General features: G+C 55.1%; 3 protein-coding genes across 3 annotated transcripts in view; all 3 read left to right on the top strand.

The window, feature by feature from the left end:
- The first annotated feature begins 222 nt into the window (after window positions 1-222).
- FRS3 (fibroblast growth factor receptor substrate 3) lies at window positions 223-8,045 on the top strand. The gene is made up of 7 exons (XM_035347018.1): window positions 223-244; window positions 1,625-1,757; window positions 1,981-2,069; window positions 2,585-2,771; window positions 4,682-4,843; window positions 5,237-5,394; window positions 6,171-8,045. Exons 3-7 carry the CDS (start codon window positions 2,004-2,006, stop codon window positions 7,089-7,091), a joined length of 1,494 nt encoding a protein of 497 aa, XP_035202909.1. The 5' UTR covers window positions 223-244; window positions 1,625-1,757; window positions 1,981-2,003; the 3' UTR covers window positions 7,092-8,045.
- Window positions 8,046-14,966: 6,921 nt separating this feature from the next.
- Window positions 14,967-19,025, top strand: LOC118178456 (gastricsin-like). The gene is made up of 9 exons (XM_035347031.1): window positions 14,967-15,201; window positions 15,691-15,844; window positions 16,408-16,525; window positions 16,733-16,851; window positions 17,152-17,351; window positions 17,620-17,739; window positions 18,016-18,163; window positions 18,426-18,524; window positions 18,691-19,025. The coding sequence occupies exons 1-9, from the start codon at window positions 15,146-15,148 to the stop codon at window positions 18,844-18,846; spliced, it is 1,170 nt and encodes a 389-aa protein (XP_035202922.1). The 5' UTR covers window positions 14,967-15,145; the 3' UTR covers window positions 18,847-19,025.
- Window positions 19,026-21,308: 2,283 nt separating this feature from the next.
- LOC118178661 (gastricsin-like) overlaps window positions 21,309-23,797 on the top strand; it is a 3,109-nt gene continuing 620 nt past the window's right edge. Inside the window, exons 1-4 of the mRNA XM_035347383.1 lie at window positions 21,309-21,953; window positions 22,255-22,408; window positions 22,790-22,907; window positions 23,476-23,594. Of these exons, the coding sequence (XP_035203274.1) occupies window positions 21,871-21,953; window positions 22,255-22,408; window positions 22,790-22,907; window positions 23,476-23,594 (474 nt within the window). The 5' untranslated portion in view covers window positions 21,309-21,870. The remainder of the gene's footprint in view (window positions 21,954-22,254; window positions 22,409-22,789; window positions 22,908-23,475; window positions 23,595-23,797) is intronic.

The raw sequence follows: 23,797 nt of genomic DNA, 5'->3' as shown, positions 1-23,797 counted from the left end.
CTCCTCGGAGGTCTCCCAATTGATTGATTTCCGTCAGTTCTTCTGGTTCTTGTCACTCCCCAGGCAGGGGACAGGCCCCCAGCACAGAGCCCCTGCAGGGGGGAGAGAGCCCGGGGTGCTGGGGGGGGACTGGAAGGGAACCGAGGAGGAGGAGGCAACGTGTTTTCCACGGGATTTTTTTTCAAACTGATGAGTTGGGAGCAGGAGGGCAGAGGCTGTAGAGGACAAGGCCCCCGCTGACCGGGTTAGAAGAAACGGAGAGGAACCCGGTGCTGAATCGTTGCTCAAAGCCTGGAGTAAATCCCCGCTGGGTGCGGGGCTCTGTGCGGAGCAGGGCTCGGGGTGCTGCAGCTCCTGGGGCGTCCGCAGGGAGCGAGGGGCGGGAGGCAGCAGCTGGGTTCGTGCCCGAGCTCCTCCAGCGCACCCAAAACGCGTCCCTTCTCCTCCTCCGGTGGGCTTCTCGGGGTCTGGATTCAGCAGGGAGCTCCCGAGGTGTTGGAGCTGAAGCGAGGTGACCCGCAGCTGCCCAGGAAGCTCGCCCCGGTTGCGGTTTGGTGTCCAAACCAGAGCGGGACCCCTCGGTGAGCTCGGCCCCGTCCCTCCTGCGCCATGCGGATACGCGGTGGGATGAGAGGAGCCCGAGGTCCCGCCCGGGGACGCGGCCCCAGGATTCACCGCTTAACGCGGAGCCCGTGGGGAGGCAGCTCCTGGCGTGCCGGGGAGTTTTCCAACGGCCTTCTCGTTTGGTTTTCTGGAGTGCCAGGCTGGGTGCCCCCACGGCTCTGTTCCCTCACGCCGTGGATGGAGAGGCCGCTGGCTCTTGGTGCCAAACAAACCGAGGCACCCTCCTGCTTTATCTGCTGCCGAACCCAACGCCCTGGGTCCGTTAGGATTGCATCAAAAATCCCGTTCTTTTTCCTCCCTGCTAGGGGTGTAATTCCTGCGCTCATCATACTTGCACTTACTGTTACCAGGTAGGCGAGTTTTTGGACATCGGTTGCTTTTCGTAGTCCCAAACACAGCAGCTGCCGTGTTTGCTTTGCTTTTAAGGCCGCTTGTCCTCTGACCCTTACGGGCTTTCCATCAAATGAAGACACCTTCCCGCTCCTAAGCAGCAGATGTGTGCGATCCCTCGTGTCCTGCCATCCGGTGGTACTGCTGCCACCGTGGTCGCTCTGATCAGCTCCTCTCCTGCTTCGGGTCCCAAAGCCAAGGAGTAAAACGTCTCCGTTTTAGGTTTTCTAGCTGGCATTTCTTCAGAAGTTCCGAGTTTTGAAAGCGCTGGCTGCTCTCTGCCCGCTGGGAGGCAAATGTCTTCCAGTCCAGTGTCTGCGCTGAGTTCTTGACAAGTTTGTTAGAAAACGGGCACAAATAGCACAGGAGGGTAACTTACACTCTGTGCAAAGCATTTGAACATCTGATGTCTGCTTTAAGCCTGCTGTGCCTTTTAGGAGCAGCGTGTGCGGAATTATTCCCTGTATTCACTTAAGTGCAGGTAGCTATTAAAAAAACCAACGCGTGCCTTCCTTTCCTTGGGGTGGCTGAGGATAAATTCAGCGACGCTCTCCTACGTGCTTATTGCTCCCTGCTTTACTGATCTCTTTCGTTGTAATTCCCTTGCCAGGTGGAAGATGGGGCAGTTTCCCTCGTGCTCTCGGTGACTGACACCTGCTTGCCATGAAGTCCCGAAGGAGGTAGAGGGACAGCAGTGGGAATTTCTTCTCACCCTATAAAAACACCCAAACGGTTGCCTAATGGTAAGCAAGTTGTTGTTATTGTTAGGCTGATGTTCCACGGTGGCTAGGAATCGAGGAACACACTGCCAAGTTCTCAAAGCACAAACGTTCGAGATCCGGACGCACCGAGCCGTGTGAAGGGTGGGGGGGGGAAGGCACAGGCTGTAAATGCTGCTTGTCGGGAGAGGGTGGGAGGAGTTGGCTCGGCAATGTGATCGCCTTCTGTTTTGTGGCCTTTCCCCAGGGATTACCTCTCCTGCTGACGTCATGGGGAGCTGCTGCAGTTGTCTGTGCAGAGGCAGCATCCCAGACAACCACCCCAGCAAATTTAAGGTAGGTTTTGGACCCCAGCCCCATTGCAGGATCTGGCAGGGCTGGCTGCTAGCGAAACCCAGCCCGGGTGGGACTCCAGGCATGGAAGTAACAAAAAACCTCTGCTCCTGCAGATAAGCCTTCCAGCTGCTAAGATCTGCAAATACGTTGCTGATTTATTTTATTCTTCTTAAGCATCCGCTGCTGCAAATCTGTTTGTGTTTGCAGCAGAAATTTCCCCCGCACTGAGATTCAGCCTGAGCAAGGAAATGGAGAACTGGAGAGAAACCTTTTATTGCTCAGGGCTGTGTTCCAGTGGCTTTGTTGAGGCGCATCAGCTGAACTGCCAAGCGCACAGTCTCCAGGGCTGCCGGCTCGGCGCCTTGTGCCAGCGATGAATTCATGCTCTCGGCCGAGATAAAGTCATCTCAGTAACTGGCCGGGGGAATCCATGGGAATCACGGGATCTTTGGGGGGGTTTTTTAATGTATCCCAACGCACCGAGCTTCCTGGTGCGAGCTGTGTGGCTTCTGCAGGTAACGAACGTGGACGATGAAGGCAACGAGCTGGGATCTGGGATCATGGAGCTGACGCAGACAGAGCTCATCTTGCACACTCACAAGCGGGACGCGGTCCGGTGGCCCTACCTCTGCCTGCGCCGCTACGGCTACGACTCCAACCTCTTCTCCTTCGAGAGCGGCCGCCGCTGCCAGACGGGGCAGGGTGAGTGCTCGTCTCCGGGGGTAAGGAGCTCTGAGGCTTCTGCTCCCCGGCAGCTGGGCTGAGCTGATGCTCGTTTCCCCCCAGATTCCCCCACCTAACAAATCCACGGGTCCTTCTGCAGCCTCCGTTCCCCCAGAATACCAGTGGGCGTGCACACACAGTCTATACTCCCAATTAAAACACTGACGAGAGCTCTGGACTCGGGCATAAATCTCCCAGTCTCATTTTGCTAGTGCTAGTTGGTACTCGAGGTAATTAGCGAAGCAGGACCAAGCTCAAGTTTCCCTTGGATGGAGCACATTTAATGTCAGGGAGCGTCGGTTACCCGGTCAGCTCCAAAGGCTGCACAGCCGCCGTAGGAGGGTTGCTGGACGTGTTTCAGTAGGTGCTGGGAGGTGCTTTCTGCAAGACTAAAGCTTTGTCGAGCATCTTTTAGCTCTGGGACATCAGCTGCACCTTTGTCCAGCCCCCTTTAGGATGTGATTATCTCACAGAGCTCTCAAGTGCCCGTCAGCAGCAGCAGTCGTTTAAACGCCGTTTGTTTTTCAGCACAATCTCTCTGCTTTGGTGAGCGCCGTTCCTCCTGCCTGCTTTGTATTTTGTGTCCGGCAGCACTCCGTAACGCGGAGGGAAAGGACTTGTGCGTTTTACTGATCTTACGGGGATGCTGTGCACAGAAGAGGGAAGTGAGTCACCCAGGACTGTGTGCCAAGTCATCCGCACCGGGAGCAGCCTCCAGTTTTACTCTGGTGCCTCTTAGTTCCCCCCACCAGTCTGTCTCCTGCTCTTAAAGAGCCGAGCGTTTTCCTGGCGTATGCATCCCGGGAGGGAGGAAAAAAAGAAGCTTGTCTCCTCCTTCTATTAACCTGTTTGTAAACTCCTTATCCAAAAGGACTCTGCGCGACTGTTCGGTGTCTGCGGAGTGCTGCACAAATCTGTAGTGCCGTATGCTCCCTAAGGTTTGTGGAAGTGGAGCTTTCCTCTCCCGGCATCGCGTGCCAGCGATGGGAGCTGCTGGTCTTTGGTCGTCTGTTCTGCCTTTTCCAGGATCGGGGATTAGAATTCTGCTGTCGGTGCTTTTTTGGTTTTATTTAGACCCGGAGAGCGGTGATAAAGCTCTTTGCTCCTCGTACCCTAGGACATTTTTAGCAAGGCGCACAGTTACTCATGGGTCTTAATGCAGCCAGAAGTGAGAGGGATGGCACTGTGCTGTGCTGAGTTCTCCCTTCCTTGTAGGATTTTTTCTGCTACGTTAATTTTATTTGGAGGATTGCTTCCTGGTGCCGCTCCCCATCTTATATAAGGCAGAAATAGCTGGTTTTTTTGGCCGGAATGTTTTAAACGTTATTCTTTGGAGTAGCAGCAGCTGTTGCCATGCCGTCCTCGTTGCTATGGCTTTTGTGCGTGCGTGTGCGTGCCAGCTTGGGATTGGCTTGCTCTGCACGCACCAGCTCTGGTTTGGGCTGCTCGTTTGGGGAGACACTTCTGAATTTGATGCATTTCTGAAATGTGACGTGCTCGGCCCTCCCTCCCGTACGCACTCCACAGGGCCCAGCTCAAGGCACACTGGAAAGACTTTCCCGTGGCAGTGAGAATTGGCCAGGGTGCCAAGCGAGTTAAAAAAGAAGATGAGAGCTGAAACAAGACGGCTTAGCCGTCCCTTTTCGCACCTCTGCTCATCTGGGGTTGGGTGCCCTAAGATAATTGGGGCGCATTTGGTGCGATGGTGCTTTAATCCGCCGAGTTACCTGGTTGGTGTCCCGTGGCTGTGAGTTGCAGGGCTCGATTCTGTCAAACCCAGCAAAAGAAACCAAAACTGCCCGTTCATTTAGAGCGCGGAATCGCGTTTTCTCTTCTTAAAGCAGGATTGCTTTCTTCCTTTTCTGACCCTCCTCCTCGCTACTCCGCAGGGATTTTCGCCTTCAAGTGTTCCAGAGCGGAGGAGATCTTTAACCTGCTCCAGGACCTGATGCAGTGTAACAGCATCAACGTCGTGGAGGAGCCGGTTGTCATCACCAGGAACAGTCACCCCACCGAGCGGGAGCTCTCCCGGACCCCCCAGGCACCCAGCAGTAAGGCTCCTTCGGTCTGCGGGGAGAAGCGGGCGCAGAGACGCGGGCGATGCCTGCGATGGCTCGTGCCAAATTCCCCTCGCGGGGCACGGAGATCTCCTGAGCGCTGCCTCGCTGTGTCTTTATGCCCGTGTGTGCCCCGTGCAGCGGGTTTATTTTAAGGCCCCGCTTGTCTGCGATGTGGTGTTTTGTTCCCAAGGAAACGGCAACAAAAACCCTTCGGTAGTCAGCCAGGTTGTCACCCTTCAGCTGGTTTTTGTCTTCCCCAGACCAGCTGATTCTGACTTAGAGGCTGCAGTGAGGAGGCCAGCTCGCTGTCAAAACGCACTCAGCTCTTTTTTTTTTTGTACCAAGCTGATGCCCTGATGCTTATCTGTCTTCGTTCTTTCCCAGGCCTGGGGTACACGGTCCCAGGATTTCCCAATGGATTTCACAGCTTCTCTGGAGAACCCCTGTCCTACTCAGCAGCCCGCCACCCCTCCGTGAGCAGCCTGAGGCATTCCTCCGTGGGTGAAGACTCCACTCATGCCCTCATTGGGCCTGACGAGCAGGTAAACGCCGATGGCCTCAATCCTGCTGTTTGCGAGCAGTGAGCTTGCTTTGCTTCCAGTCCCGTGCAATTCTTGGTTTCTTTTACTCCTGCTCAAGGTCCTTACTCAGGGACCCTCCGGGGTCCTTGTGTCTTCACCATCCTTTTTCTCTTTTGCTTCATTTTGGTCTCAGAGACTTCTGCTTTGGTGCTTCACTAAAACAGGCATTCCGCTGGGGTGGACTGAGTGGCCTCCTTGACCCCCATCTGTTCATTACTTGACAATTATTTAACAGCAGCACTTGGCCTGTGAGTCTGTGCTATTTCCTCATCCGCCAGCTATCACTGCAGCCCCTAAACCGACGTGCAGATGTGTGCCCGAGCTCAGGATCGTTTAATTTTCGAAGTTCAGCTCTTTATTCTCAGCTTTAGAGGTTAAGGTTTCCCCTACACAGTTCATCTTGTCTCAACCTCTATCGGGGAAGCCTATGTAGGGGTGAGTGCTGCCATACACCCCCTGTAAGGAGCTGAAGGAAATGGATTTCAGGTGGCTTCGCTTTTTGTCCTGTACCATGTGCGTCCAACGTGAAATAATGATGTGTATCTTCTGCGGTCGGATTCCTTTTTTTTTTCTCTCCCTCGGCCCACAAATCCAGACTTTCATGTTTTTCTTCCCCGAATCTTTTCAGCTTCTGAACGTTTTTCATCTCCTGCATCATCACTTCTCCCTGTCGCTTTCTCAGCTGCTTCGCCCTCGCCTCTTCTCCTTTCACTGTCCCTCTGCTTCTCTCCTTGCAGTCCCACACCTACGTGAACACGGCCAATGGTGATCAGGAGCCGAGGGGCCGACACTGTATGCACTCCTTGCCTGAAGCCCACCCTCCTTTCCCTCATAGGAACCGCAGCTGCTCCCTCGAAGACCGCAACCCCCAGGTCTTTCTGCAGCCGGGGGAGGTGAAATTCGTGCTGGGCCCCGCGCCCAACTACAGGCGCATCTCTCGGCACCCCCAGGAGTGCAGGACCCACTTCTGCGCCCCCAACAACAACAACAACGAGTGCGAGGGTGAGTGCCCCTCGCCCCAGTGCGTCTACGAAAACGTCAACGGCTTGCTGCCCCCCGGCACCTCGTCCCTCTGCCGAGCCGGGCGCTCGAAAGTCCCCCGGGAGGACGCGGGCTCAGCCGGCTGCTCCCAGCGCAGAGCGGCCTTGCTGCACTACGAGAACTTGCCCTCGCTGCCTCCGGTGTGGGAGTGCCAACCGCTCCGGCGGGGCGAGGAGGACGCTGGGGACGTGCTGACGCCTTCCCCCAACGGCTACCCCGAGGCTGGCGAAGAGGATCCCCTGCAGAACTACATGAACTCGGAGAGCACCGCGCTGCACGGGGGCGGCAGCCTGCGGCGCGGCGGCTTCTTGCCCAAACCCCGCCGGGGCTGCGTGCCCAACGTCTTCAGCTTCGATTTTCCCCGGCCCCGGCTGGAGCAGCCGCGGCAGCTCAACTACATCCAGGTGGAGCTGGAGGCTGAGCCTCGAAAAGGGCACGCGAAGCCCCCGGCCCCCTGTGCTGCGCCTCCTGGTGCCCACGAAGCCCGCCGGACGGACTCCTACGCCATCATTGACCTCAAAAAGACAGCAGCCATGTCCAGTTTGCAAAGGGCCCTGCCGAGGGATGACGGGACTTCACGGAAAACTCGACATAACAGCACTGACCTGCCTCTGTGAGGGGCGCTGCCGAGTGCGAGCACTGTGTTGTGGCTTTGGTACCTGCCCTTCAGCGTGACTTCCATTCGCCATCGCCCTCTGCTTCCCTGTTACCCCATTTCCTGGCGTCATGGGGTGGGTCCTACAGCTGATGTTAAGGCTTGGCTGTCCGTCCAGTCTTCCCCTCTCCCTCTCCCCCGCGTAGTTTGTTTTACAAAGCCTTACGGGATATCGGAAGCCGCTGTCTGGAGGTGAACAGAGGGGCAGACGGCGGCAGCAGGAGCGGTGGCGCTGTGCGGGCACCACCCCGGACAGGGCTAACTCTGATTTCCCGGCAGCTCCCTGGGCAGCGCAGGCAGCGTGGGCGCGGTGGAGAGGCGGTTCCAAAAGCGAGGTGCTGGGGGAGCTCCCCGGCAAATCAAGCCCATCTCCCGTGGATTTCACACCTTGCAGCTCCGGGGACAGCGAGCTCTGCGGTCAGGCCACTCCAGAGTCAGTCTTGCCGTGTGCTTTCCGTGGTCCCTGACACCACGGGAGCTCATGCTGCAGTCTTTCCCCCCTCAGCTTGCTCCTTTCTCCCTCTGCCCTGTTTCCTTGAAGCTCGCAGAAGCTTCTCATCCTTCTGGCCCTTTCCCAGATTTGATTTAAATTGGGCGACTCTAGAAATTAGTAGAGGAGGAGACACAGCCATGGACACAGACACTGTGATCACACAAACCTCATTTCCTGAAGACACCCTGCTTAAAAAGAGGAGGGGAAGACTGCAAGGATGAGAGATTGTAGGTTTGCGACTGAAGCCTTCAACTGTACCGTACACTGTTTTGATTTTTAAGGGTTCTTTTTGGTGGCTGTTCAGCAGCGCTGTCGACTCGCTGATTAATTTATTCGTTTATTTATTTATTTATTTATTAGACGCTCTTTTGCATCCCAGAGGTAAATTGCCAAAACCGGTGCCAATACGAACCGGACTTGCTCACGCGCTCTGCCTGGGGTCTCTGATGAGAGCTGGTGGCTTTGCTGAGCTGTGGCCGGGGAAAAGAGCGAATGGGAAGCGATTTTCTTACTGTTGTTATTTGATTTCTTTAACTGGGATTCACTGCCGCAGGGTGGGTGGGAGGGAAGCGGTGGGGGAGACGTGGGAGCGCGAGCAGAGCTGCAAGGCAGCCGAGCTTGGAGTTGTATCAAAGACGTTTCCAACACCCACGTGCCTGGCTGGGCCCATGAGAAATGTTTGATGTGAGCGTGCCGTGCGTTTCCTCCGCCTGCAGCCTCGGGAAGGGCTAAGTTTCAGCTCTCGGGTAAACCTGTGGCCTTCGCTGTTGGATTTTTTCTGTTGACACCGGGGCCGAGTTGAAGCTGAGCTGCCAGGCCTCCACGTGAGGTCCCGTGTAGGGGCTGTGCCCCTCTGCGTGGTGACACGCTGCAGCTCAGTCCCTCCCTGGGTCCCTCTTTGCCATTGCGAGCCGCTCCTGCCAGGCAGAAGCGCTCAGGGTCGCTTTGGAGTCCCACGGTTCTGCTCTCCGTGTTCATCTTCCTCCCTGGGATGGAAGGGGTGGAGTGGTCTCGGAGCTGTCCCCATACCAGCAGAAACGTTGCCGACCTTCTGAGCTTTGCTCCTTGTTCCTGAAGCTTTCTGCTTTGAAGTCGGAGAGCCTCCGCTGTGAAAGGGGACAGAACCTGGTCATCCAGCCGTAACCTGCTTCCGAGGGTCGCAGGGTTGCTGTGGTTCTGAAGCTCAGCCTGGCTTTCATGCTGTGAGTTCCTGCTGAAACGGGACCCTCTGGGGAGCTCGGGCACGTGCCATGCAGCTCAGAAAGGCGTCAAAGTCCGGGAAATGTGCCTGTGTCTGCACAGCACGGATTCCTTGACTTGCTTATTGCACTAGAAATTCAAAGTGAATTAGATTCAGTGATTTTTCCTTTTTTTTCCTTTATTTTGGGGAAGTTCTCGTGCTTTCCTCCACCCCAACCCTTGAGTGATTTATAACTGAAAGGAGTCCCAAGTCGTATATTTTTGTATGTGTGCCAAATGACTTCATTTGAAGAGAAAAGGACAAGTAATGTATTGCCCTAAACCTATCAAACTTTCATTTAAGGAAGTGAGAGAAGGAATGGTTTAACTCTGTGTATTAAAAAGATTAACTGCATTAAGCCTTAACCAAACTACTTAAATATTTCTAATTATTTTTCTAATTTCTAAAAGAGAAGTGTCTGATCTGTAAGCGTCGCCCCCAGGACAGCTCCAGCGGCTCTGACCCTGCAGCGCTCTGGGAGCCTCCGCGTGAACCTGCCTTCACAGCGTCACTGCCCGGCTGGGAAACGCAAAATACTCCCCAATTTTCCCCCAGAAAGGTTAAAAAGGGCGGGGTGTTTTACGTAAACGTGGAGCACGATGGCAGGGCCAGGTCTGCAGGCTGGGTGTGTGCTGGTGGGTGAGGGCTCGCGTGTCGCTCAGCCTTGGGGCACCTGCTGGGGGCACCTGGTGGTCCCCGTGGCCGTGGTGGCCCCCGGCCCAGCTGCGTGTCCCCGAGGGATGGGACGTGCCTGGAGGTGTCGGGACGAGCACGGCTGCGTTGCCGCGGGCTCCTCGCTGCGGTCCCCCGAAGGGCCGGGCTCCTTTTCACGTGTCTCGGCTTTGGATTTAGGAAAGCTGGCCTTGGTGTTTGGATTGCTGCTGTCCACGTCCTCCTGATGAACCGTGCTGTCTGGCTTGTGCCTCCTGCCCTCCTCCAGCGATCCCAACGCTCCCCTACCTCACGAGGACATCAGAAGCAGCGAGCAGAGCCCACGTTACCAGAGCACAGCGCCCACGTTACCGCCGGTCCCCGCCAGCACCCCGCATCCCCTTTACAGCTGCACCTATTCAAAGGAGGAAGGAAAAAAGACCCGCGTTTTCTCATCTTTAAGGAAGAACTGATGCTGGCTGCTTTCAGTGAGTCGTAATCCAGCGGGCACCTCGCTCCTCCATCCTCTGCTTCACGCTGCGGCATTGCCGCCTCCCTGGAAAGCCTCGGGGATGAAAAGCCGCTCGCAGCCCGTTGTTCGCAGCGGGATTGTTTAATGTTGAAGCAACTCAGTGGGAAAGTTCGCGTGGGCAACCAGGAAACCAGTCGACTTTTTTTTTAATGGCTTTCAGGGTGTGCATCAGGTTCGTGTGCAAGTGATTTTTCTCATTTTTCTTTGCTTTTGTGGAAAACCTCACCAGAGCAACGTCAGCGTTAAGTGACCTGGATGCTTTCGTAACTTCTTACGCCTCAATTTTGCAGGTGGTGGGAGGGTGCAGGAACAGACCGGAGTTGTTTGAACACCGAGGCAGTAGTTGTTGGGGCACAGGGAGCAGAGATGGCACGATTTGGGGTTTCTCCCTGGTATTTCCACCTGTGTGGAACTCTCCAGTGTCGCAGCTTCCTCTAGTGGTCAGACTTGAAACGGTTGCAGGAGGAAAAATGAGTGTGAGGCTGGACGGTTGGTGTTTCTTCATTCCTTCAGTTCTTAGATTTGGGTGCTGGGCAGTAGGGATCCCTACCGAGAACCCTTTGGAGTCCTTCCTTCCTACAGTTTTCTTTTGGTCGAAAATTCTGAAATGTGCTGTGTCTTTCTGGCACTTGGTGAGGATGGACCTTGCAGGTCTTTGAGCCTTACGGGCGAGTTTGCTGGACTCTCCCAAGGAGCGCGTGGCCGTGTGCGTGCTCACTTGGATGGGAAACAATCCAGGGATTACCGACGACTCCTCCTGTCCCGTCAGCCGTGGTGGCTGAGAAGACGGTCTCCGGAGCAGAACTCCTCACCCGTTGTGGTTGCATCCACAAATCTGGTTTTGAGATCACGGGATCCATCCAGTGCTCTGTGCCTCCGGTGGTGCTGCTCAGTTGACTGAAAGGAAAGGAACGAGTGGGTGTATGTCTGAAGCCTTCTCCAGCATCGGTCCCTGAAGCTGAACGAAGCCCTGAGATCGTTTAATTCCCAGCTTGGTTCTGCAGGTGGATCCCTCGCCTGGTGCCCCTTGTGCCCGGCTGTTCTGTCCGTGGATGGGAACCTGGAAAAAGCAGCGCTGCGCAGGCAGCTCCGGGGTTTGCTGAGACTTTCTTTGGATCCTAAGAGGAGGTTTAGGCAGCGAAACGAAGCTGGCCGGGGTAGTGGTGATGACCTGACAGCTTGAACCTGGCTGCTGCATCCTGGGCTTTGCTGCTCAGCGGCTTTGTGTGGCTCCTGCTGGAGGCTGCGGTGCTGCTTCGCTGTCCTCTGCTTGTAGCATCGAGGTTCAGGGGACGGCTGGGGCAGCGACTGCCTGCTCTGCAGCGAGGATTTGACTGTCTTAACCTTTTTAAGTGGCTCTTGTTTGAGTTCTGAGTTAATCAACCGGTTTCTCCCCTGATATTTCTTCCCCGGTGACTGCATAAAGAGATCTTTTACCCTTCCCTTTCCCAGGAACCTGCTGGGAGGTGTAGAGCTTCTCATGGCTCCCAGTCATTGTTTATTCGGGGAGGGTTTTTCATTTTGTTTTCTAATTTTAACTTGTTTTATGTGCCTGCTTTTCCCGCTAGGGAAGGAGGTTTGATTATTTGTGAGCTGTATTTGCCTTACAGGGAGGGGGTGGCAAAGGAGAGGCTGGCTTGCGAGGGCTAAGGGATCAATATTTCTGCAGATTTTGATTGTCTCAGTACTAAGTGTCACTTTTCTTACCTAAGCCATGCTGTCCTCCGGGACAAAACCCAAACCCAGCTTCAGCTCCTGCTGTCTTTATTTCCAGCGAGCGATTACCGACCAAATACCTCCGATCCCCAGGACCCTGTCTTGCACCAGCAGGGCTCCTACCTCGGGTTCTGCTCCACGTCTCCTTTCCCCGTGCCTCAGTTTCACCGTGGCAAACCGGGGAAGGTGGCGGCGACCTCCTTGGTGTGCTGATGCCTGCGAGATCCGAGGGAGAGCGCTGCAGCAGGGCTTGGTACTACGTCTCTATGTTCTCTTAGCCATTTCCTCCCCAGATCGTTCCTCTGTCCCTCCACGTTAACGCTGCTCAGCCCTCGTGGGTTGTATTTTGACTGTGAAGTATCATTAACGAACGATTGTTAATGAACGCCCTGCCTCATCGTGGTCCAAATCCAGCTTCCAGGGGGCTGCAGCCAGTCTTTCTGGGAAGTTTCCCCCAAACGTGGCTCCTGGTGAAACGCTGTGCGCAGGTAGCAGAACAGGTTCAGATTCCTGTTACCAAACAGGACCAAAGGTTGAATACAGTAGGGGAAATCCCGAGAGCTTTGAAGTTGCCAATTACAAGCCGGGGTGTAGAAAAAGTTAATTCTTAAGAAGGGGCCTGATTTGTTTTTCTTCCCTAAGTGAATGTGATTTTCGAGTTGACGGACCCAGATGCATCCGTGTTACCCCGAGCTCTTCTCCCACGTGGTTCTCCGTGTTGTTCCTTGTACTGCTGTCCTTGATTCTGAACATTTCCAATGCGGCAGAAAAAAGAAGGTGCTTCGGGGCTCCGGCCACCGGGGTTGGGTTGATCTTAGCAGAGGGGTTGATCCCGCTGTGTAATTGCTTCTTCAGGTTATGGATATCCATTCGGTCCCTCTTTATATTTCATCCGGGTGTAACCTTAAAGGCGAAGAACAGTAGCAGTGCTATGTGACCCGAGGAGTGCTCATGTCCTACCTTAACGTGCACTACGAATGTATACAGAATAAACGGAGTATGACGATCATCCGCTGGTCCTGTCCTTTTTATTTAACGTTGAACGCCTGGGGGGGAGCTGGGATGGATGAAGTCAACCTTCCCCTGCCCGTGGCCCGTTCTCGAGCTCAGTGGTGATGAAACCTCAGCGCTGCTTTTACCTTAAGCATCTCTTCTGCTTTCTCCCGATTTTGTCTCTGAACACCTCACCAGCTGCGAAGCAGAGCAGAGTAGGCTGAGACTCTGCATAGCCTGTGTGTAACCTGTTACACGCCACCAGAACCGGCCGTCAGAATCGCACCGTGCTCCTTCCCCTTCCTTTCAAAACAAAAAAGCAATCCCCCCCCCCCGCCCCCGAACGCTAAATATTATGAACTCTAGTTTTAAAAGGCTGTGAGGTTTCCATCCAAATTCTGCTTTTTGAGCCTTCAGGGCGCTCGCGTTTGAGTTTTGCAGGTAAACGTAGATGTTAGAATTGCTTTTTTTAAAAGCAAAGCAGAACCTGTCGTTATTTTGGGAGCTTGATCTTCGAGAAAAAAGGAACAAAGCGGCTATTTTGAACTAAAAGCGGCTATATTGAACTTGAGCACAGTTCTAAGAGGGAAATTACCCACCTCTGAGCGATTCCTGTAGATGGTAACCCACCCCCAGCCAACCTTTTTACTAAAACACGTTTTTTTTGATAGGTGACAATAAAAGATGCATCTCCCATCATGACCAGGCACGGCCAGGTGCCTTGTCCCTGCTCTTGTGGACTCCAAAGGTGAGACACAGGTTAAATAACAAAGCAATGGGCTCCGTGTGGAAGGTTTGGTCACCTCACGTCCCGGTCAATCGTGTCCTTTTTGTCCCCCTTTTGTTTTGGCCAGGGGGTGAACAGCTGCTGCTGCTTGTGCCAATCCTCGGGGATAAGATAACGTTTGAGTTAAACGATATTTTGTCCTTCTGATAATAAGCCAGGACACAAAATATTTGGCACGTGTTGTGTTCCTCAACTGAACTGCTGAGGAGGAGAGGGCTGATGGTGCAGACAGCTCCCCGGGGCCCCGTTCCTTCTCCCATTGTCCCAGCACCTCTCCTGCGTCCCAGGGTGGAGCAGCTCCTTCCTGCTGGTGGTGGTCAAAAATATCCTCTTGGACAGCTTGAAGAAACTGGAAAGGAAGCTTTTAGTAACAGAAAAAAACTAGGGAAAATGCAACTATTTGGAAAATAAAATGAGAAACTTGTGCAAAAACAGACACCGATCCACCTCTGCTGGCTGGTGACCGTGGGGATCCCTCTGTGGGGTAACTTCCGAACTCCACGTTTGTTTGAGCAGGGGAGCTCGGTGCAGAAATGTTTGGCTGAGGCTCTGAAACTACCGAGTCTTCCGCAGAATCTCTTGTTAGGGCACAGCCATCACCGGTTCATCGTGGACCAGGCCTCCGCTGAGACAAGCATCAGGAGGAAAGCACGAGGTTGCCTTGGACTTTGACGTGCTGAACGTGGGCTTGACACAGCCAGGGGGATCCGCGCTCGCTGGAGTCCTGCCCTGAAGATGCCCTGGGTATCTACCAAGGGTACTGTGAGGTTTGGAGGGGTGGGATTTGGGGGCTGGTGCGATCGAGGTGCTTCAGCTCATGTTGAACAAGACGTGGCTTCGCTCTCCGTGGCTGTGCTGGTCTCCGCTGGGCACGCTGCCTTTCCTTGGGTTCTGCCACCACTTGGTGCAGGGTGCGTTTGCCTGTTTGTCCAAACTACAGCAAAGGAAAGTGGGTTGTGGGGTAACACGCACAGTTTAATCCCTTGGTGCATGGAATTCCCTCCTGAAAGCTCTTCCCCAGCAGGAGCCCAGTTAAGAACCACTAATAGCGCCGTCTGCGTCTTCCTAATCGAGCAATCCTTTGCGCACGGAGTCTCCTCTGCAAGGCTGTGGGTTTCTCTCGTCCAGGGTCATTCTGGGACCTTCCAAAGTGCTAGAGGTAAGAGCTGGAATGGAAACAGGAGATAACACAACTGCTGATAACCCATGTTAGTCTTTCCATCCTATTCCTGGAAACCCTTTTTCATTTCTCTTTCAAGGAAGTCTTTGATAGCCCTATCGAATCCAGAAGGAGCTGGGTAGCAGCGAACTTGACTCTTGTAGGTTTGGATTATTCCCAAGAAGTCATTCTTATCAGCTTTTTTTCGCCGTTGTTTTTCAAAAAGTGGCTCGTACGTACAATGGCATTAGCCACTGGTGTTTGGAGTTTTCAAGATATTCCTTAGCGTTGTAGGAAAGTCTCGTGCAAATATTATGGGTGCGCTGATAAAGCTCAGGCGTGCGTGGAGGCTGATGCGGGGAGATAGCGAGCATTTGGGGTATATAAGGGTGTGCTGTGGGGCTTTGAAGGTCTCCTTGGAACCTGCCAGCAGGAGAAGATCACCATGAAGTGGCTGCTCCTTGCTCTGGTGTGCCTGCACCTCTCTGAGGGGCTGCTGAGGTGAGCGCGGAGGAACCTTGGTCGTGGTTCTGGTGTTTCCAGCACGGTGGCAAGTCAGAAAGGGTGAAGTGTGAAATGTGTTGGGGGTCTTAGGATTTGTCTGGGGGCAGTGCTTAGTATTGCTGAGTGCTCTTCAGACAATGGTCATATTGGGTTGGCTTTCACATCAAAAAAAAATAATAATAAATTGTATTTCACAGTGCAGCTCGCTGTATCCCAGGGAGGTCATGGCCAAGGCAGGCCTGATGTCAAACTCATTTTTCATTAGTTGAAGGGATCAGGATCCGAAGCCCAGGACTCTTCCCGTGGCCAACACTGGGTCACCTCCCTCCAGGAATGTGCTGATCGGAGCAAATCTGCCTGCGGGCGAGGAGTCAGCCAGGGGAGGAAGGCAGAAAAGATGGAGAGAGGAATAAAATCGCAGGAGCTGGAGAGGTGAAGGCTTGCTTCACACCACGCTGACCTGATGATTTTGCTCGTTGCATGCAGGATTCCTCTGAAGAAAGGCAAGTCCATACGGGAAGCCATGAAGGAGAAGGGCGTACTCCATGAGTACCTGGAGGAGCACCGCTACCATGACCCTGCCTACAAGTTCTTCAACAGCTTCTCCAGCATCTACGAGCCCCTGTCCAACAGCATGGAGGTGAGTATCCATTAGTTTAAACTAAGGGAGAGAAGAGATGGGAGGACCGAAATGAGAAAAGAGGGGGAAGTTTGGGAAGTTCCCCGGAGGACCTTGAACCCCAGCGTTTATTTCCACAGCTGTTCTCGTGGCAGCGTAGGAAAAGAGGAAACGTTTATGTTAGTGTGGATGGAGCTGCTCAGCTGTGTATTTTCTGTTTTGGAAACACGCCGAAAGCAGCTCGTGGGGCACTGAGGGAAGGCTCCGTGCGCCCTGAGCAGCTCACAAACACAGCTGCTGCCGCCCCGTCTGTGCCACCGCAGCACCCACCGGGAGCTGTGCGTGGTGGGAGAGCCCAAGCGAAGAGCGATGCTGTGCTCCAGGCTAAATGTGTGCAGCTGTCTTAAACCCCCTTGCTGGGAGCAAGGCGCTGTAAATGATCAAGGGAGCAGAGCACTGGCTCTGGCAGACCCTCCAGCCCCGTGAAGCGACGCTGGAAACCCCCAGTCCCGTAATGCAAGCGCACCTCGTGGTGCTGTTTGTTGGCTGGGGATGGGATGGAAAGAGCGTCCCCTTTCCTCCAGATGTCCTACTACGGGGAGATCAGCATTGGGACCCCCCCGCAGAACTTCCTGGTGCTCTTCGACACCGGCTCCTCCAACCTCTGGGTGCCCTCCACCCTGTGCCAGAGCCAGGCCTGCAGTGAGTAGCTCACGGACAAGGGGTGGGGGGCAAAAATAAGGCTGAGGGTGGGCGATCCCTTTGGATCCTAGACTTTGAAGGTCCTAGTCAAGTGGAGGGATGCTTCTTTCAGCCACTGTTGTATTTAGGGCTTGCCTTACTGCTTGTTTTATCAAAAGCGGCCCCTGGCTGGAACCGTCACCCTTCTGCTTTGCTCTTCCAATCCAGCCAACCACAACCTGTTCAACCCCAACCAGTCCTCCACGTTTTCAACCCAGGACGAGTACTTCTCCCTGCAGTACGGAACGGGCAGCCTCACCGGCATCTTCGGCTACGACACGGTCACAGTGAGTGGCACCGCGGCGGGGGGAGCGAGGGGCGCCCCGGTTCCCTTTGTGGCCTTGAAATGAGAGTGTGCACCTGCAGAAAAAGCAGGTTGATTGCTTCTGGGGTTTTCCCTCGGGAGCAAAAAGGGGGAAATCTATGGCTTGGCTCTAACAATCTCTTACCGTGCATAATACATTGTATTTGCACTGATTTTGGCTCGCCGCCCCGCTGCGTAGCCCAGCGTCCTGCTGCCTCCTTGGGTCCCGCTGCCCTGGGCTGTGCTCTCAGGTGAGCTCTGCCCCCTTTCTCTCCATCCCTAGATCCAAGGCCTCTCCATCACCAACCAGGAGTTCGGCCTGAGTGAGACCGAGCCTGGCACCAACTTTGTGTACTCCCCGTTCGATGGCATCCTGGGGCTGGCCTACCCTTCCCTTTCTGCCGGCGGTGCCACCACGGTGATGCAGGGCATGCTGCAGCAAAACCTGCTGGATTCCCCCGTCTTCAGCTTCTACCTGAGCGGGTAAGGATGCGCCCATTCCCCTTTTTCCTTCCACCTTGTGCTGCCTTTGTGCTCTCCAGGGATATTCCCCCCCTTTTTTTTTTGTTGCAAACCCTGTGAAGCCTTCAGGAAGGCCTGGCAATTCGTGCTTCGTTCCGGCTCTCCTCCCTGTTCAACCTTTTCCACTTTTTCCTCCCTGTTCCACTTGCTGGCACGCACCACGCTAGCAGCAGGCTGCTGTCAGCAGGCTGCAAATACCCGAGTGTGCCCCTGTGCCTTCCTCCTGCAGGCAGGAGGGCAGCCAAGGTGGAGAGCTCGTCTTTGGAGGCGTCGACCCCAACCTGTACACGGGGCAGATCACCTGGACCCCCGTCACCCAGACCAGCTACTGGCAGATTGGGATCGAAGAGTAAGATGCTGCTTTCTCCAGCTTCCTCTAGCTTGTCTTAGATTTACGGCCACAAGGGGAACCTTTCTATCACCTCTGGTGGCTTCAAACATTTCAGATCTTAGACATTTTGGGTCTCTGGGGTCTAATCTTCACTCTGCTTATGTATAACCAGAGAAAAACTGCCTTTAAAGGTGCAGGTTGAGGTAGAATTCAATCATTTCTCATGCTCCTGTCCTGCGTTCATCCTGCAGCAGATCGGGGCACGTTTCACGAGCAGCTTGTCTTCTTCTGCAGCTTCTCCGTCGGTGGGCAGAGCAGCGGCTGGTGTAGCCAGGGCTGCCAGGGAATCGTCGACACGGGAACCTCCCTCCTCACCGTCCCCACTCAAGTCTTCACCCAGCTGATGCAGTCCATCGGAGCTCAGGCTGACAGCGACGGCCAGGTGAGACCAGGCTGGGCAAAAGGAGGACTAGATAAGGGGGATGCATCTGTCACAGGCAGGCAGTTGGGTTGGAGGGACATTGGAAATCCAGCTTTATCTCTAATCTCTGCAGAGGAAATGATGGATCTGATAAAATTTGCCTTCCTGGGTTCGGGGGTGGCCAGCTCGTGCTGGGAGCCTGTCACCCGTGTCCCAGCAGATGCTGAGCTGTCTGCACGGAGCCCCCCAGCTACAAACCAGCCGTGGCTTTCTCTCTCCCTAGTACGTGGTGAGCTGCAGCAACATCGGGAGCATGCCCACCCTCACCTTTGTCATCAGCGGCACCAGCTTCCCCCTGCCTCCCTCTGCCTACATGCTCCAGGTACGGCGTCTCGCCGCCCGACGGGGTCCGAGCCCCACGGGATGAGGCACAGCGGGTGGCACAGGGGGGCACGGTGGTCACAGCCCTGCTGTGAGACCCCCGTCCGTGGGGGGAGCTTGGAGCTGTGAAGTCGCAGCTTTCCAACACGGATCTTTCCTCCCACCAGAGCAACAGCGGCTACTGCACCGTGGGGATTGAATCCACCTACCTGCCCTCCCAGAACGGGCAGCCGCTCTGGATCCTCGGCGACGTCTTCCTGAGGTCCTACTACTCCATCTACGACATGGGCAACAACCAAGTGGGCTTCGCCACCGCTGCGTGAGTGGCCCCGGGTCCCGTGCTGACCCTGTCGCTGCTCGCCCTCGCCCCACGTCCCAGCTCCTTGCCCCTCCGCATGCTGGAGCACCCCCTTCCCTGCAAAGCCCCCTTCCCTTAGCCATCTCTGTTAGAAGTTACTTTCTTTCCAAATTGCACTACAAAGAAATAAAAGTCCATAAAAATACGATAAAACGTGCTTTTTTTTCATAATGTGTATTTTCCTTTTTTTTTTTTTTTTTTTTTTGGTACAAGCAAGCCTGAGAACATTCTCATACTCAATGAGAGGAGACGAAAAAAGAGGTCACAGCCAACTTTGCTGCAGGCAGACTGTTCAGAGCAGCAGCAAACTCCGCGTTAAACCAAGCACAAGGGTGTTATTTAGCTAAAAGAAGCTTAGAAAGTGGCCAAGTGTCAGGCAAATGAACATCTCAGGCTTGAAACACTTGATGATTAGCTTCTCCCCTCTCCCCTCCCTTTAGGTCCGATGCCCCTGCCCTCTCCAGCTGTGCCTCTCCCAGCCCAAACCTGCAGGCTGGGGAGGACGGGGTTGGCCCAGATTTCTGCTCACCGATGTTCGTGGTTATTAAGTTTGATGTGCTCCCATTTTCTGGGGCAAGCAGCAGCATCTTGTGGCTGGGGCAGAGGCCTGGGAGCTGGGGTGGCAAATTGCCCCGGAGCTGGGACCGGTCACCTCTCTGTGTTTCTGCCATCGGTAGGGCAGAGCCTGGAGCAGACCAGGAAATTCGGGGTGGTTGCCGTGTTTTTGGAAAGGTCTCTGCTCATGGGGCAGGCTGGACCCGGCTTTAGAGCTATTTCCAATCTGGTGCCAGGCTTTGAGAGCTTTTGGGAGGTGGTGGGTGGGGGATTGGACTGGATGATCTTTCGAGGTCCCTTCCAGTCCCTGACATTCTGTGATTCTGTGGTAGCTGCTGCTTCGGGGGCTGGTGGTCTGTTGGTGGAAGGGGATTTGTTGGCTCGTGTTGAAGACGTCTGTGCCCTCGGGGTGGCCAGGACGTCTGCTGATGTCTCCTCTCCTTTGTCGTTCTTGTCCCGTCGTGCCGGTGAGGCCGTGGGGTTCTGCTGTCTGCTCTGCAAGGAGGGCTCCTGGGGCTGGCTCGTGGCTGAGCTGGGGCGTTGTACCAACATTTTTGGAAAGGAAACCAAAAGCGAGGAGATGGACGTGGTCACATCCTGGTGCGAGGAGATGCCCCGTGCCCAGCAGTGCTGGTGAGCGCTGCCCCGTGCAAGGACACACGGCCACCGATGTCAGAAACTGCAACCCCATAATTTGCCTGAACCCCTCAGCAAACAAACCCCATCTAACATTTTTGGGGTCAAAAAGTGCCAAAAGTAGAATGTTTGTGCGTGCTGTAGAGGGCACCTTATTCCTTTGTCTGTTGGCAAGCCCGAGTCCCCGTGGGGACCTGCAGATAACACTCGGTATATTGACGTTTTGATAACCGATCTTTGCTTTCAGCCAGAACTTGCCTTTTATCCAATCTTAATAAGTTGATCTTTCTATCAATCCTGCTAGCAAACAAGATAATTGCTTTACTACAGTCTCAACATCCAGCAAAGGACACGCGCTTCCCGCTGCTCCCCGGGGGAGTGAAATATGTGCACAGCGCCGACACGGGATGAGCGATAACGGAGAGCAGCGAAGAGCCGGGCTGCTTGGCGTGGGGTCCCGGGGGGCACGGGGGGGGTGTGTGGGGATTACCTCCGGGCTGGGTTTGTCTTGGCCGGGCCCTGCTGTGGCTCCTGGAGGTGTCCTGGTGCTGCGGGCGAGTCTGCGGGGTGGCACAGGGACAGGGCACGACGTTCATTTTTTGTTTTTTTCTGGGCAGAGTCACAAAAACACGGAGGGTTCAGCTGCCCCCGTGGGCTCAGCGGGGACCGGCTGCCCTGGGGTGACATCCCGGTGTCAGCCGGCCACGTACCGCCACTCGTGTCCCCGTAGAAAGTTCCCTAAGTGGGCTTTACACAAAACTGCTCAGTTTTCCAGCTGCTAGAAAATGTTCAGGTTGTAACTGAAAATGCTTTGGTCCATTTGCTGTGGTTGTTGGCCGTTTGGGAGATCTGTGTTTGCGGGTCTCTTTTTTTCACAGGGAAATAAAAATAATAAATAAATAAAAAAAAGCAAACCAGCAATTCCCTGACCTTCAGGGCCGGGGTGAGGCCCCCACGTGTGAAGCTGCACCTTCATGCCCCGGAGCTCTCCCTCCGCAGGGCGTTGCCTGTCCCCGACGTGGTAGCACAGCACCTGCTTTTTAACCCAGGATGAAGGCTCATCCATTATTCCTCATGTATATATATTTTATCCATTGTTCCTCATATATATATAATTTTTTAAGTGATTTTTGTCCTAACTAGTGTGAAAGCAGATGGAAACCGCCTGGACTTGGGCAGCGAAGGACTCCAAAGCTGCTGAAGGAGCGGAGAAGGACGGAGCAGGAGGCAGAGGGGTGCTGAGGCCACCTAGGAGGAGGCAGGAGAAGGAACCTTGTGGGCTCACCGAGCCCCTGGGTGGGCAGCAGAGCAGCACAGATCTGCAACCAGCTCTGGAAAAGCCTCGGCTCCAGCACCCGCAGCTCCTCCACGCCAGAACCTCCTCGTGGCTGAGCTCAGTCTGCCTGGGCGGCTGAAAGGGAGGCAAAAGAGCACCCCGAGCTGTGAGCGCCTTTGTTTTGGGAAAGGTGGAGCAGGTTCGAGAGAAAACGGCTCCGGAGTGCTGACTTTTTGATAACTCCTCTCCCCGCTGCGATAAGAACTGGCCCCTTAGCCGATGGCGATGCTTTGATGTGGCCACTGAAGGCGCGAGTCGCTCTGTTCTCACCTGGGCGCCCCGCTAAGGGCACAAAATTCCCCAGCTCCTCGTGGCCCCGAATACAAAGAAACCCTTCAAGCCGGGGTTACGGGTTCTGGTAATGGAAAACGGAGGTCAGCAGATAAGGGGGGGTCACTGCTTGCCGCTATAAAGCCGGGGAGCCCCGGGCGGCTCACCCAGCTGCTGCAGCCTGCGGAGGGGATGCGCGGAGCCCTGGGTGCCCGCACCATGAAGTGGCTCGTCCTGGCCGTGCTGTGCCTCCAGCTCTCGGAGGGGCTGGTGAGGTGGGTCTGCAGGAGCGGGGAGAGCTCAGCAAGCAGAGCCCGGCTGGGCTTGCAGCCCCCGTGTGCCGTGCTCCCCGAGGATAAGGTGTTTTTGTGTGCATCTGGCCTCGTGCCTCGCTGTAAGCCATCGTTCTGCACCAGCACCAGCCCAGGATGTGCCCCTGGCTAGGAGCGGACCCTGGAGAAGCACCCAGCAGCCAAGCTGAGGCCTCACGGCTCCTGGAGGAGGCACCATCTGACAATGTCCCGTCTCCTGATTTCCTTCTCTTTATTTATTCTTTTAATTTTCCCCTCTGTGCAGGATCAAGCTGAAGAAATACAAGTCCGCAAGGGAGGCGATGAGGCAGGCGGGCGTGCTGCAGGACTACCTGAAGAAAGTGAAGCATGACCCAGCCAGGAAATACCACTTCAATCGGGACTACGCCGTGTACGAGCCGATGGCCAGCCATCTGGATGTGAGTACGGGTCCCCCCTTCGCTTCCAGCTGTCAGAGCAAGCTGTCTGCCCGTGAGCCTCCAGGGGCGTGAGATTTCTTTTTCTCACTCTTTTTTTAAGCTCCTACATTAGATTTTAGAAAAGTTTTCTCCCAGCCAAATCAGCAGCCTGAAAATCTCCACTTCTCTATCTGCAACAAAAGAGATCTTTAACGTCACTTTATCTGGGAGCAAAAGCAGGGTGGGCGTTCAGTCCCTCCCACCTACTTTGCTCCTGCAAGAGTGAGCCCGGGTTTTCCAGCATCCCTGAAAAGTGCTGGGTCCTGACACGGGGCTGGGAGGTGAAAGCCTGTCCTGTCTCTGTCCCTGGGGCCATGGGGCCATCCTGCCTCTCGTCCGCAGTCCTCCTACTTCGGGGAGATCAGCATTGGGACCCCCCCGCAGAACTTCCTGGTGCTCTTCGACACCGGCTCCGCCAACCTCTGGGTGCCCTCCACCCTGTGCCAGACGCCGGCTTGCAGTGAGTACCGGCAGGGGCGATGCTTGCATTGCACAAAGCCCCCCCAAAACCCAGCAACCGCACAGGAAACATCACAACGTCAGCCCCAAAATTATCCCCGGTGCCTTTCTGAGGACACAGAGCCCTTTTCCTTTCTGTGGCTGGCTAATGATGGTGTCCAACTCTCTGTGGCTGCTGTGGGTGTCCTCAGGGTGCTGAAATCACGGTGCTGGTGCTTGGCTCTCTGTGGACGGACGGAGGGGAGAGCAGAGCTGTGGCTGGAGGAGCTGGTGCCCGCTCTCCTGTAGTTCTCATCCACTGTCACTCGCTGGCTGCGGGGCGGCCGTGGGGATTTAAGAGCTCACACTGGGAATCTGATGGGGTTATGATCACCATGGTCGTTCCCTCGAGGGGATGCAGACAAAGCAGGGATGCAAAACTCCTGCCTTAGAAACAGCCACGGGGCAGATCCCCAGCCCGACCTGCTCCCTCCCTGGGCGTTATCCTGCGGCACTGCCGGTGAGACCCCCCCGGTGCGATATCGGGCGATAGCGTCCCCAGGAGCTCCCTCACCTCCTCTCTCACGCAGGAAATCACGCCACGTTCAACCCCGGCGCCTCCTCCACCTTCATCAACAATGGCCAGACCTACAGCCTGTCCTACGGCAGCGGCTCGCTGACGGTGCTGCTGGGCTACGACACGCTGCAGGTGGGCACAGCCCTGCTCCGGCTGAGACCCCCGATGGAAAGAGCCCGGGGGGTGGCTTCAGGGCAGGTCTCGTGTCTTGTGTAGACAAGATTTGCACAAACCAGGTCCTGAGACGGCTAGGACCAGCAAAAAGTGGTTGTTGTGCCCTTCGGTTACCCAGCTGGGGTTTTACCTTTTTAAAACCTGATTCCTAGTGGTTTTGC

The sequence above is a fragment of the Oxyura jamaicensis genome, chromosome 26, assembly GCF_011077185.1.
Source record: "Oxyura jamaicensis isolate SHBP4307 breed ruddy duck chromosome 26, BPBGC_Ojam_1.0, whole genome shotgun sequence".
In the NCBI taxonomy this organism is placed as follows: Eukaryota; Metazoa; Chordata; class Aves; order Anseriformes; family Anatidae; genus Oxyura; species Oxyura jamaicensis.
Note: the sequence above shows the minus strand (reverse complement) of the source record. Positions and strands in the feature narration are given on the sequence as shown.

Coding starts and splice junctions, on each gene's coding strand:
- FRS3 (XM_035347018.1), top strand. CDS start 2,004: ATGGGGAGCTGCTGCAGTTGTCTGTGCAGAGGCAGCATCCCAGACAAC. Junction 2,772..4,681: donor CCGCTGCCAGACGGGGCAGG/GTGAGTGCTCGT, acceptor GCTACTCCGCAG/GGATTTTCGCCTTCAAGTGT. Junction 4,844..5,236: donor GACCCCCCAGGCACCCAGCA/GTAAGGCTCCTT, acceptor GTTCTTTCCCAG/GCCTGGGGTACACGGTCCCA.
- LOC118178456 (XM_035347031.1), top strand. CDS start 15,146: ATGAAGTGGCTGCTCCTTGCTCTGGTGTGCCTGCACCTCTCTGAGGGG. Junction 17,740..18,015: donor TGGCAGATTGGGATCGAAGA/GTAAGATGCTGC, acceptor CTTCTTCTGCAG/CTTCTCCGTCGGTGGGCAGA. Junction 18,164..18,425: donor AGGCTGACAGCGACGGCCAG/GTGAGACCAGGC, acceptor CTCTCTCCCTAG/TACGTGGTGAGCTGCAGCAA.